This window comes from Neomonachus schauinslandi, chromosome 16, assembly GCF_002201575.2.
Source record: "Neomonachus schauinslandi chromosome 16, ASM220157v2, whole genome shotgun sequence".
Taxonomy (NCBI): Eukaryota; Metazoa; Chordata; class Mammalia; order Carnivora; family Phocidae; genus Neomonachus; species Neomonachus schauinslandi.
The window spans coordinates 54,295,076-54,308,966 of record NC_058418.1 but is presented as its reverse complement, the minus strand read 5'-3'; the positions used below and the strand labels follow the sequence as shown (position 1 = coordinate 54,308,966).

The window sequence follows — 13,891 nt, the reverse complement described above, 5'->3', positions numbered from 1 at the left end:
ACTATTTTTGTTCCAGTAAAGACTCAATTTTCTAGTAACCATACAAAAACTGGTGGCATGAAATACACAGAGAGGAGTTAAGTGGGTTCAAATGTCTTGGGCAGCATAGCATAGCAGTTAAAAAGCATGACTTGGAGTCAAATTGTCTGGGGGCTGTAATTCTTACTGGTTGAGTGACACTGGATATGTCAGCGGTTATTAGGTTTGGTGACGAATACAGAGAAACCCACGTATAACAGTGAGCTAAATGGGACAGAAGTTCATTACAGTCTCATGTGAAATAATTCTGGAGAGGGCTAGTATAACATTCCACGGACAACAGAATCCAGTCTCTGTCTTTCATCATGGTTTCCGCCCTCAAAGCCACCTTACAAAGCAGAGGGGCTGCCTGAGGTCTAGCCCCCACCGCTTCATTCCAGCCAAGACAAAAGGGCACTCTTCCCAGCCCCCGTGGCTCCCACCTCCTTCTGGGAGGTCACAAAACACTGTGCTTAGAGCTCACGGGTCGGTACTTCATCACACAGCCACACCTAGCTGCAAGGGGGCCTGGGCAGTGTAGTTTTCCTATCGACACACTGCTGTTGTCATCTACTGGGGGCTCTTACTCATGGAGAGCAGGATGGATACTGAGGGAGAGGTCTCTGTTGTCCTAGAAAAATTGTCTCCTAACCTCTCTAGGCTTTGGCATCCTCATTGGCAACATGAGATGATCACATATCTGCTTTGTAAAATCATACAAAGCAAGTCAGTGGGAAAATGCACAGGGAGCCCTTGGCATAGTGCCAGGCCCAGGGTTCTCCTCCCCCCCTCCCCCCCCCAAGCCATGCTCACTGTTAACTGCAGCTACATGCTATGGGACCTTCCTGAGAGGAGCAGGCTCTGGCCATCGCCCATCCTGGGGCTCACCATGAAGAGGCACTAACCAATGCCTACAATCCTCCAGACCCCAGATGTGAACTTTGTAACAAAACTCCTCATTTTCTCCTTCTAGGGCAGGTTTTCTTAATCCTGGCACTATTGCCATCTTGAGCCAAATCATCCTTCATTGTGGGGGCTGTCCTGTGTGTTATGTTTTGCAGCATCCCTGGCCTCTACCCACTAGATGCCAGGTGCACCCTCCCCTCCCCCAGTGTGGTGACCAAAAGTGTCCGGGGGGTGGGGGAGGGCCAACCATCCGCAGGTGAACCACTCTGTGGTGTCTGAATCCACATGACGTGTTTCTTTGACAGAAATGGCAGAGGTCTCTTGGGTTGTCTGTTTTAAGGGCATGGGTCAACATTTCAAGTTAAAACTTTTAAACACACTTTCCTAAACCAGTGGAAATCTAAGCAGCCGTTCTTGGGTGATGTGTCACACACAGAAAGGACCTGGCTAACTTAATTTCCTATATGTAAGTTACCGTTCAAGCTCTTGCCTCTACCCCTGGCTTAGGACTTTGGTGCGAGCCAGCGAGCACAGAACCTCCTCAGCAAAGAGGGAAGGGATCAGGTTGCAAGAGCAAGAAGCGAAGCAGAGGGATGGATGGCCAGCAGCTCAGTGAGTCTGGTTTTGATGGCCCAGGGAACAGGCCCTCTGTTATTCTGAAATGAGGCCTTTCTTAAAGACGAACAGGCCGACTACAGAAACCCGAGCCCCGCCCTGTCCTCCCCACCAGGAGGGTCTCCGGGTTAGCAGCCCCTTCTAACCACAAACATAGCAGATAAAAACTTTGGCACCCTGAACACACTTAGAAAATGAGAGCGAGAAGAAAACAGTGAAAATCCCCCAAACCAAACTTTTGAAAAATCTTTGAAATGAGCCAGTCTTCTGAATAATAAAATAGCTTTGGGTACTATGCTTGGCCTGAAAAAAAAAATGCAGCCATAATTACAGCAAGAAAGCTGTAAGTCTATTAAAATTTTTTCTTTGATACTGGAAAACTCAACTCATGATCTATATTTTATAAAACATATACTTGAAAGGGATTTTATATGCCCTCTTCCCAGAGAGCTTAGAATATTGAATCTCTTCCATTTACTTATGAAGGGAGGTCGTTCTGTACATAAATTACTCAGGACTTCTTTTAGTATATCGTACATATATTAAGGGGAAGGGATTCAAAAGTATTTGTATAGATAGATGGAGACAGCACTCTGCACTCTGCCCTTCGAAGGGATGGTATTCTTAGCGCAATGGGGCTGCAGTAAAGAAGCTGGTTTTTCAAGCTCTCTGCTGATTATAAATCTTTTCTAACTGACATTTGTAGACTGTCTTGATTGATGGTCTAACATGCCTTATGAATCTTCGAGAAGAGTCCTCCTTGAGCCTCTCCCAAACTACTGCTAGGGGGAAGATCTGGCTCTGTTTGAGAAGGCCACCGCCAGTCACAAGGGCTGCACTGAGTTACCTGACCAGCTAAGCTCGAATAAAACACCTTTCCCTCTTCCCTCTCTCTCCTTCATCTACACACACACCCTACACACGCGTGAACATACACACATACAAATATATATACACACGCTCACATATGCATATAAGAAAACGTTCTCCAGACTCAGGGCGGCAGATCTGAACTGATCTTAACATTTTCCCAGATGAAGTGGTTAAAGGACAGTGGGTGTGATAGATGGAAAGGAAATGAAAGGACACAGGAGTTAGTCTGAATGTGAATCCCTGCTTCATCACCCATTGGCTGTAGGTGACTTTGGGGAAGTCACTTAACCTCCCTGAGCTTCTGTTTCGTCAATCGTAGAAAGAATTGTAAGGATTTCATTGGGACAGATATAGAACCTAGACCAATACCCCGTACTAGAAAAATTATACTGGTTACTACCACTTGTTTCTTTACTTGGGGCGGGCACCATCGTCCCCCATCGCTCCTAGTGAGAGGCTCCCAGGGGCCTGCCTTTGCCCTGTGCAGCAGGCTGAATTTATTTTCGGCTTTCCCCAAGTCTGCAGACCCTATGGAGTCAGGGTGGCCTGGGTCTGTTTTATGCAACACCCTGACCCAACCTCGTCCTTCCTGAGAAGCAGCTTTTTCTCATACCTAACAGGCACTCCAGAGATATTTGTCAAAGTCATGAATGAATTGCCAATAAAGACAACATTTATTTAAAAATCAAATGAAAAGGGGAGCTTCGAGTGATTCATACTTTCTACCATTTGGGCCCACTTGTTCTTGCATGAAATATACTGAGGGGCTGCTGTGTGTTTGGAACTCTCTGAGATGTGGAAAATTAAGAATGAAGAGAAGATAATCTGGTCCTCTGGTCTGTGGCTTATGCCTTAGAAAGAAAACTGAAGGTAAAATCTGGTTCGTCCCTGAGGAAAATTTATAAACCTATTATGGTTTACAGTATTACCCTAATTCCATATGGATGACATTGGCTACAGTAATCCAGTACCAGAAGATGAGTCAACGTTCAATATCCCCCCATCCATTATGGGTTCAGTACAAAATCTTCCGTGGCATCTTCTTGCCACCTCCATTGTTCCCACCCCATCCAGGCCACCGTGCTGTCGAGCCTGGGGTGAAGTAGCCCTGTTGCCCAACCCCTGTTCAACACAGAAGAGCTCACATCCTCTTTGAACAGCAAAATCAGATTTTACCACTGTCCTCCTTAAACCACCCAAGGGCTTCCTACTAACTTTAAAATATAATCAAACTTATGGAGTTCTAATCCAGGGTTCTGCAAAACATTTCTGTAAAGGGCACAGTAAAAAATATATATATTTATTTTTAAAAGATTTAAAAATATTTTAAATATACATTTCGCTTTTTAAAAATATATCTGTATTTAGGTTATGTATATATTTGGCTTTGTGGGACATATAATCTGTGTTCCAACTATTCAGGTCTAACGGCAGCTCATGAAAAGAGCCATAATCAAGGTTTAAATGAATGGGCATGGCTGTGTTTCAATAAAACTTTATTAACTTTCTTTAAAAAAAAAAAGAAAACAGGCAGTGGGACAGCTTTGGCCCATGGCCCAAGGTTGGTGACTTCTGTTCTGATCTTATGCTTCCCTATCTCCTTGAACTCATCTGCCACTCTTCTTCTTGCTGACGTTCTCCCACCACGTTGGCCTCTTCTCTGTCCCTCCATCTGTCTTGCCTGCCTCAGACCTTTGCACTTTCTGATCCCTCTGCCTGGAACATGCTGGCTCGATACCTTTACAAAGGTAGGCTCTTTTATTCTCAGTAGTCTCAGCCTAAATGTAACCTCCTTAGAGAGGTCCTTCTTGACCTCTCCTTCATTATGTCACATCACTTTGTCTTACTTTATCCAAATTATTTAAATTATCTTTCGTTTCATTGTTAATTTTTGTTCTGTTTCCAGTAAAATGCAAATGTCTTAAGAGTTGAGTCCTAAATAGTCTTGGCCACTGCCATTATCTCTAGCACTGAGAGCATTCTCTGATTCAGAAAAGCTGCCCAATAAATATTTGTTGAATGGTTTAGCTGAACGAAATGGTCAGCAAGAATTGATTTGAAGTAAGAATTTCTCTGAAATTATAATTCTTTAATGCCCTCGTGGATGTGCTACTGGGCTTTACTCATCTGCAGCATGAAAAGTTCCTAGGCTATTCAGAGTGGATCCTTCGGTATGAGGGATGGATTTCAAGGCTTTGGTATCTACCATGCTCTGCACTGTAACAACGCAAGGACTTTCTCATTTTTATTTTGCAGTTGCTCAACTGTCACCCGATTTCCATTTTGGCTAAAAACTCCCATCAGATTTATTCTTTCAAAAGGTTATGGAATGATCACTAAGCTTCTGAAGCTACTGATGCTTCTTTTCCCTCTCTCCACATCAAAGTATGATTTCATTTTAATTAAGCTAATTTTTTACTTTATTTTTCAATATTTGATGTCATAAATCCTTCTTTTTCCCCAATGTAGAGTGGTGGAGGGATGACTCCCAGCTCAACTCTGGAGTATATTCAACAGATTAGTGGGGCATGCATGACTGCCAAGTGTTTATTTTTAGGAGGAAGTAATCTCTGTGACCATGGGAGCCATATCTCTTCAGTTCACCAGGTTATCCTCAGTGCCTAGAATGCGAAGATCTGACATGAAGGAGTAGGAGGCTGGAGGACTGGCAGTAGGGAGACAGACACACAAGGCTGGCCAGGAACAAAGATTTCCTCTTAGAGAGAAGAGTGATTCAAGAAACGATGTGTCATCTGCCTCTTGAACCGGTCTCCAACCCCACGGACTCATACAGGAATTTAGGTGGAGAGAGGGCTAGGAATAAAAATGAAAAGAGTGGTTTTCCAAGTTGCCCACACTAAAGATGAGACACATAGTTTTAGTGGTTGGGTATCCTTTTAACAGGATAAAGGGATCCAGGCTTTCTCCCGTGTCTCACAAAGTCTTATAGTATCTCAAAGGCTCCAGTGGACCTGTATCAGTTGGTCTAAAATGTGCAGTGGTGTCCATCAGAGAGGGACTAGGGTAGAAAGGAGGGAAAATTAGTGGCTTGTTGTTGTTGTTGATTGGCTTGGTTTGGAGCCCCTGTAAGGCATCACCTGGGCAGGGTTAGGAGCAACTTGGCAGAGATTCCGTTTCTTGAGTAGCTAGCAAGGTTCAGATAACTCAACACTTTTGATACACTTTATTTCTGGAATTCTCCCTTTGGGAAGAGGTCTCTGATTGGATTGTGTAACTTATGAATTTTGTTTTATGGTCCGCTGCCCTGGAGTGATCTGTACCATAATTCAAGCGCTGCCTAATGCAATCTGAACGGCACTATGACACATTAATGACATCTGTTCCTCGGCTCCTTCCCTCAGCTAAGACTCCAACAACGACCCCAGGAGAAGAAGAGGACCCACAAGGATAGTCTTCTTCTGGATCACAGAATCCGGGGAAGTTTCCAGAGCAAGGCGGTTCATGACCTACCGATAGAGTTTGTGGAATGACCACAAAAGCTCAGAGACGTTGGGTATCATCCAGAAAAACAAACAAAAACGTCCACCAGCGTGTTCAAATGCGAAGGGAAAGGTTATTGTTGTATCCTCAAGCATGAGCTCGGCCAAGATGCAGATATGATCCTTTGATCAGAAGCACCACCCCGACGTACACCAAAATGTAATAAGCACACCCTCTGTCCCGTCAATCCCACATGGATGGATTTATCCTAAAGATTGTCACGCACATGGGAAGAGAGGCGTTCTCTCCCGTAGAGCTGATTATAAGTATGGAGAAGTGAAAAAACTTAAAGCAATACAGGATGGCTAACTAGATGATGGCAGATCCAGACACTAGCTGTTTAAAACAATGATGTAGCTTGACATTTATTGATTTACAAAAAAGTCCATGCAACCCTGCAGAGTGAAGAAAGCGAGTTATAGAAAGGAATGTATGGCTCCGTTTCTATCAAATTGTGTAGCACGTCCCTGGGTGTGAACATGCCCGGACAGAGCCCTGGAACTCTATGCACCAAGATGGTGACTGTGGTTTTCTCTGGATGGTGAGATTTGAGGGTGATTGGATTTTTTTTTTTTACTTAAAAAAGCTGTACAAAAGCTGAATTCCTTCATTTTTAAATGAAATACATCTCTTTAAGAAAACAAGGAAAAAATCCAAATAGTCATGTGCCCAATATTCCAGAGCCCGGAGGATTGGCTGGGATGGTCAAGAACCTACTATGTGGATGTCCAAAAGTACCTGCAAAAGAGAACTGGACAGTTTGGTGGACAGAGAAGCCACATTGCAGTTACCATAAGTGAAGAGGGGGCCAGGAGTGGCTTTACGATCAGGTCATAGAAACAACTGGAGGGTTTGTCCTGAGCTAGGGCTCAGATATCAACTATCACATAGAAAACCACTGTGATGATTTTGGAAAACAGCGAGTACCAGGCAAAGCTGAGCTCTCAGGACAGCCTCTTGTCCCAAACGCTAATTGATCGGATGTTTTTCCTCATGTCTGTCATCGTAGGATTTTTTTAAAAAATGAAAGTACTAGGTCTTGAATAACAGAAATTCAGATAGATCCCAGAGGAAAAACAAAAGACAAAGCCCCTACTCTTCTGACAGCACCTCTTTAGGGAGGCTGGTCTGCACCCCTCTGGGATAGGTGTCCTATGTGGTTGCATCATAGTGCTTCCCACATTTCAATTCTTACTTGTTGCCAGTCTCCCTGCTTGGCTCTGCAAACCAGGAGGGAATGAGCAGCATCGGACAGGTCCACGGCTGCCCCCCCAGAGCTCAGAAGAGTGCTGGCCCGGAGTAGGTGCTCAGTAATGGTACCGGATGGAAAAAAATAGAGGGAGCAAGAGAGGAAGTCAGAGAGGGCAAGGGCACCTGTGTTCTCAGAAGTCAGAAGAGGATTTAGCTGTTAATCTCTACTTCTCTCCACCTGCTCAAGGAGAAGTGTCATCTCTCTTAGGAGTCAGAATGTGCACCTCCAGGTCCTGACCCCTATTTAAAGAGAAAGGTCGGGGCACCTGGGTGGCTCAGTCAGTTAAGCATCCGACTCTGGGTTTCGGCTCAGGTCATGACCTCAGGGTCGTGAGATTGAGCCCAGCATCAGGCTCCATGCTCAGTGTGGAGTCTGCTTATCTCTCCCCCTACTCTCTCTCTCCCTCTCCTCTCTCTCTCTCAAATAAATAAATACAATCTTTAAAAAAATTTAAAAAAATAATGAGAAAGGTCAACATCACATTTGTCCTTCTTGGTCATGCCTTTTAGAGACGAAGATAATTCCTCCCATCACCTCCCTCCCCTGACATCTCTCAAAGCCGCTCCATCCGTCCAGGGGGGGGGGGGTGCCTTCCTCCAAGCTGCCCCTGCTCACATTCGGGCTGGTCGAAAACACGGAAGGCAGAGCACAGCTGAGGCCAGCCCAACGGCCAGCTCCTGTATCCTGTTGGAAGGCTGCCCCTGCTGGCGCAGTCCGCGAGTGGCCAAGGGTGCCTGGGATTAAAGTCCCTCTGGGGATAGTTGGTGGCCACTATCTGATGGGTGTGTGGGGATGCATATTCCAGCTCCCCTGGGCTGGGGTAACTCTAATGTGTGTTTGTTTATGTCATTTCCTAGGGCCCCCCCCCCCCACCCCCCAGCCCCAAGGGATCAAGCTCACAATTGCCCACCCTGGTAGCTGGCCTCCCTTACCTGGAGCACTCGTCATCCGGTATCCTGCACCTCCCAGGTAAACCACGTACCCTCAGACCTCATCTCTGGGTCTTGTGGTTGGCCCTTCTCAATGGTGCCCAGAAGACTAACTGGTGGCAAGACACCGGGGAGTTGGTCCTAGTAGGCATTGTGGGGCCCCTGCATGTGTGCCCTCCAGGAACTTCAAGGGCCCCAGACCTCTGTCCCCACTCATGAGGTCCAGGCATGCCTTGGGCATTCAGAAAACACCAGGCTCACACAGAGCTCTGGCTGGCCCCACAGCGCAGCCAGGGCTGGGGCTTGGGTCCCATAAATCAATGCCTTGTGACTCCATGAAAGGAATAGCTCATAATTTGTGAAGTTCAAAGACCATCATTTTCTGTTGATCTTCCCTCCTCCAGTACTGATTCCCCAAAATAACACCCTGGAGTTTTAGTGCTGAGCGGCTGGAAATGGTCTCCTGTCTGCACATACAGATAAATATGGGTGACCTTCCTCCATGACGGATTGGTGCTGATGGCGTATCCAGGTACACTGGAACATGAAAATGATGCTCGGTTTGTCGGGAGATGAATGTTCCTTCGCACAAACTGCCTGACTCTTTGCCTTACCTCCCCTAAACGGTAGGCTGCAGGAATAATAATAATAGGGGGCATTAACAATGCACTCGCTTCTCTTGAACCTTTGTTCTATTGTAAGTGCTGAGAGAAGCAGTGTCTCATTTAATGCTCGCATACAGTTCTCTAGGGCAGGTGCTATCATGCACCCACCCCATTTACAGACAAGGTGACTGAGGTTTCTAGAAGGTTCAGTAAGCTGCCCAAGGTCTCACCTGGGTAAAGAGCTGAGTGGAGCATCAAGCCAGCCCTGGACCACAGTGCGGTGCTCAGGACCAGCTTCATAATTGAGGGGGGGACCCCAGTGCAAAAGGAAAATGCAGGGACCCTTGTTCATTACTTATTAAGAATTTTAAGGTGGTGACAACAGAGCCTAATACCAAACGTGGGGCCCTTTGGAATGTGGGGCCCTGTGAGGCTGTGCAGGTCACACCCCACGACACTGGCCCTGATGACTTGACCTCAGAAGAAAGCAACGTGAGTGACAACAAGGCCCACACGTAACACTGTGCAACCTCAGAGACTGAGCAACAACACACGTTATACCAAGTGATTCGATGAGCTGGATGTTTGGTCAGAAGAGTGGTTTACTTTCCGTCAGAAGCTCCATCAGTTCTGCTGATAGAGCAAATACTTGCCCTCTGGCTGGGAATGAAAAGAGTCCATGGTGAAGAATGGGAGGGAAGGTGGCCAATGCCAATCCGTACACGGGAGCCCGCCCATGCCTTGAGCCAGAGATGCAGACACAGATTCCGACTCAGCCACCAGCTGTGGGACTTTGGCCAAGTGTCCGGATCTCTTTGAGGTTCACTTTTCTCCTATGTATGATGGGGAGAGTGTATCCACCCCTCTGGGGAGGGAATGGTGGAGTGGAGGCAAGGACACTAGGTCATAAAGGTCTTGGCACACGGTAAGCACTCAACCCCACGCTGCCGTAGTTTGATGGCTGTTTTCACCATGAAGTTTGTGGGGCACTTGAAAGAGCACATGAACCCTGCCTGAACACTGCCCCTCATCTATTCTTTATGTGAGCGAGGCAAAGTCACGGAACTCTTTCCAGGCTCAGCATCCCCTTCTGTAAAATGGATCCGCTATAGCGTCTCCGACACGGAAGATTCCACCAACCATAAAGGAGCAGGGCATTATTTCTACAGCTGGCCAGGGTTCCTTGTTTTAACTTGTAAGTGGTTTAGGTTGGGGAGGGGGATTGGAAAGGGATCCCAGGCCCTGCTCCAGATTCCCACCACCCTCATCAAGGCTTCAGGGGCCATCATGCCTGAGATCCCTTAGAAGGCGCTGAGTGATCTAGGTGGTGTTTCCTCTAATAAAAGTTTTCCACAACATTTCCACACTCTTGACCCCAGATCTGACTGACTCTCTCTCAATTCCTGCTTTAAAACCAAACCCAGAGGGAGCCGAAAAAAAAAAACAACAACAATGATTCAGGCCAAATTCTGCAGAGCTGAAAGAAGCCACACGGCCATCCGCATCTTTAGGTATTTTTATAGGATAGCACCAATCATAAATAGGAGTTGGAGGTGGTTCATGTTTTGCTGGAGATCCGTCCACCCTAACCGAATTACTTTGTGCTTTAAGAAATTCAGTGTACATAAAAGATTCCATTTTTCTTTGAAAATGTGACATGTATATATACATATAAAATTTGAAATTCTTTCTGAAACTTTAAGGAAGGGCACAGTGGGAGGAAAATTGGACATCGTCTAATCATATACACACATAATATACAAAGACATGCACATGCTCACAGCCGTCTCCGACGTAAGCATTGTCATTTACATTTAGAACACTTTCCTGGCCCCACTCAAATTCCAGTCACTCACAGACAGGGCCCCAGCACCACAGATGGAAACTGGGAATCATTTTCCTGTTCTGCTCAAACTCCAGCCTCTTTAATAGCTTTCCCCATCAGTTCCCCTGACTCGTCCCGCACATCAGCTTGTTTAAGAAGGTATCTGTGAACATCGAACCCCAATTCCAGGGTCTCTCTCACCAGAAGCCCTCCTGCCATCAAAAGCAGCCTACGGGGTGGGGAGAGGTGCCACGGGAAAGGCTTGGCCGAAAGTGATCGGACCCACCTTCACCTGCTGCTCCCCATCTTTCTAGGCCGGTTGCTACTCTTCCATCTCCTGGGCTCCCCCAAATGCCCCCTAGCACCCACAGGCAATCCCCACCCCTTTTTACAGAATGCCTTCAAATCTGGGAAAGGAAAGCTCGCCTCCTGCCCCTGGGGAGCTGATGAAGTGCAGGGAGACCCAGCTCCTTGAAGCTGGAAGGAGGTGTGGGCACCTTGCATACAATTACTCATGGGGTAGTCTAGGCAGGTTACCATGACAACGCTTGCAGAGCCTTATATATCTACATGTTATTGATATATCCCATCAATTCAGCAAAGAGGGAAAATAGAACTAGTCAAAGCACTGCTCGGGCTTCCATCTCCCGTCTGGCCAGCTGAATGACTTATTTGTTTGGGCATAATCTAGACTCAGCGACAGTGAGACTCTCCCTATGGTGCTTCCTCACCCAAATGGATTTTAAAGCTTAAAATCAAAGTCCAGTCTCATAATAGGGATTTTTCGACTTTGCTCTTCACTTGCTCAAGCATCATACTCAGCCGTGACTTTTGCTGCCAGTCACAGAATGCTTTTATTGGTATCTCTTGCACCAAAAAAGGGAGCTCTAAATTTTACAACCTTCCCTGATAGAAAAGTTAAGTGTGGAAAAAAGATAAGAGGAGCTCTGTAGTAACATCACAGTAGGTGCATGTGTTTCCAGAGAGAAATAAAATGTCTTGCCTTTGGCCCTTTGACTGAAGACAAAAGGTTTCTCCATGCACCTTGTGTAAGGAAAGGGAAAAAATAAGTCCTACCTGGTTTTTTCCAAAATGGTTCTTATTAAAAGACAATGATGAAAGGAAGAAGCGAAGAGTTTGGTGGGGGGACCTTAATTTTCTTCAAAGCCCTGTCATGCCACAAAGCTCAACCTTGGGCCCTCACAAGGGTGAGTTACGTGTTTATACGATGTCTACCATCAGCCGTGCATGAGAGACTTAGATGTTGGTCATCCTTGAAAGATGGCTTTCAGAGATGAGGCGAGAGACTTCCATAACCTGCAACACCCCAGTCCTGTTCTGAGTTGCAGATTTGTAGCCCTTGCTTCTACCCAGGGAGATAACATGTCAGTGTTGATGCATACCAACAAGTTGAAGCAGCAACAAAACAGTCTCTAGAATCCCCAAAGATCGCAGCATGCCACTTTCCAAGCCATTATGCTAATGTAAACCAATTTAACATACCTGTTGGCGATCCTTCCATGACATGGCCAATGTAGGGGCCTTCTCGAAAGATGGGTCTGTTGTCATTCTGGTCAATCACAATGACTTCCAGAGGAACTGGCCCCTCGAGAGTTTTGCCATTGACATCAGTGGTCTCCACAAATAGCTATGGGAGCAAGGAAATCAGGGGAGAAAGAAGGCATTAATTCATTATGAAAATTAAAGTCAGGTTCTCTGGAGAAAGCAGGTTATATCAGCAATTTTATGAGCCCTTGGCAATATTCAAATTTCGGTCTCAAAGGATAGTCACTGGAACCAGAAAAGAAACTAAACATTATAAAATAAATGACAAATTTCAGTTCATGTTAGGTCCCCCTTGGGAAATTCACAATTAATTCATCAAATCTGCAAAGGAAGTCCAAGAAAGAAAGAGAAAACACTCGCAAGCAGCCATAGCTAAGAAAATGTGCTTACATTGTTTCTGTTTTTTCTAACATCATTATGCTTAAAAGGAATGTTATGCTAATAAAAATAATTGACTAAGCAGTTATGAACAAAGCACATTAAGAAATAACCGAAAGTGTTTATGGTAATGTTTAGGAGAAATTCAGGTCAGGAAGAATTTATAGAGAGCCCTCCTGAGGCAAGGAAGGCGTTTGCAGGGGTCCGGAGTGCAACCCTGGGATTGCTGCCCACCAGGCCCATGTAATCAAGGCAGGATTTCACAATCCCATGTGACACTTACAGAGCTACCTTCAGATCTCAAGGATGAAGAAAATTATATATATATATAATATATATTATATATATATATTATATATATATATAATATATATTATATATATATAAAACAACAACACCACCCCAGCTATATTGTTTGTCTTGGAAACAAGGAATTATGTCATGGCATTTCCAATGAGACACAGCGGCCTTATGCTGTCCTTTTCCGTGCCTGATTCCGCCTTGGTCTAACTCGGCAGCAACAGTAACACTTCTCGGCTTTGAGTTCTGGTCCCTACATCATTCCTGAAACTGTAGCTCTTGGGGAACGGGCCCCTGCAGTTGGAATCCCAGCCCCTCTTTTCAGGAGCTAAGTGGCCTTGAGCCATTCACCTCCTCTCTCAGTTTTCTCACCTGTAAAATGAGGTTAATAAAAAACACCCATTATTAGGAATAATAATCAACATTACCCAGGGCTGACCAGGCGCTCTACTATGTAAACTCACTTGGTCTTCAGTCGGTAACCCCATGAATCATTTGCAAGGAAGGAATGAACGCAAATTAGAGGTTAAGTGGTAGAATCTGGATTTGACCTCATGAAGTCAGCCTCCAGAGTTCATAACTTTAGCCACTATGAACAATGTTCTTAAAGCACCAGCTCTCCTGCTCTCCCATGCTATGTTTCCAGAATACTAACTGCTCCTACGGTTGCTACCGCTATGATCAGCCCTATTGTCAAAACAAGCCCAGATTAGGAAAGTGACAGAGAAACACTTTCATTTACGAATCAGCACGGTCGCACCCCACCTGGTGGTACCGCAAACTGGTATCATCCTTTTGGAAAGTAGCATGGGAAAATCCCACAAAAGCTATGAAGGACTCATACACTTTGTTCCGCTTGGATACCACTGTTTAGTCTGTTTGAGTCAGGTTGCACTACATCTATGAAAACATTCACTTATTTCATTATTAGAATAATGACTCACCACTGCCATCCGCTAAATGCCCAGGGATGAGGGTGGGGGGCTGGTTGACCAAATGTTTGTTACAATGTCATAGAATACAGCCATTAGATAAAATTCCACCTTGTTGATCCACTTAGAAAATTGTGTGTAAACACAAAAAATTGCATGTGACTCGTGTGTGTGTAATTTGTGCTTGTGCA

The 13,891-nt window shown here is 45.4% G+C and overlaps 1 protein-coding gene across 1 annotated transcript in view; it reads right to left on the bottom strand.

Annotated features, from left to right (window-relative positions):
* The window catches only part of CDH13 (cadherin 13), a 1,026,047-nt gene that overhangs the window by 371,608 nt on the left and 640,548 nt on the right, over positions 1–13,891 (bottom strand). The window contains exon 12 of the mRNA XM_044921967.1: positions 12,028–12,172. Coding sequence (XP_044777902.1) covers positions 12,028–12,172 — 145 coding nt within the window. The remainder of the gene's footprint in view (positions 1–12,027; positions 12,173–13,891) is intronic.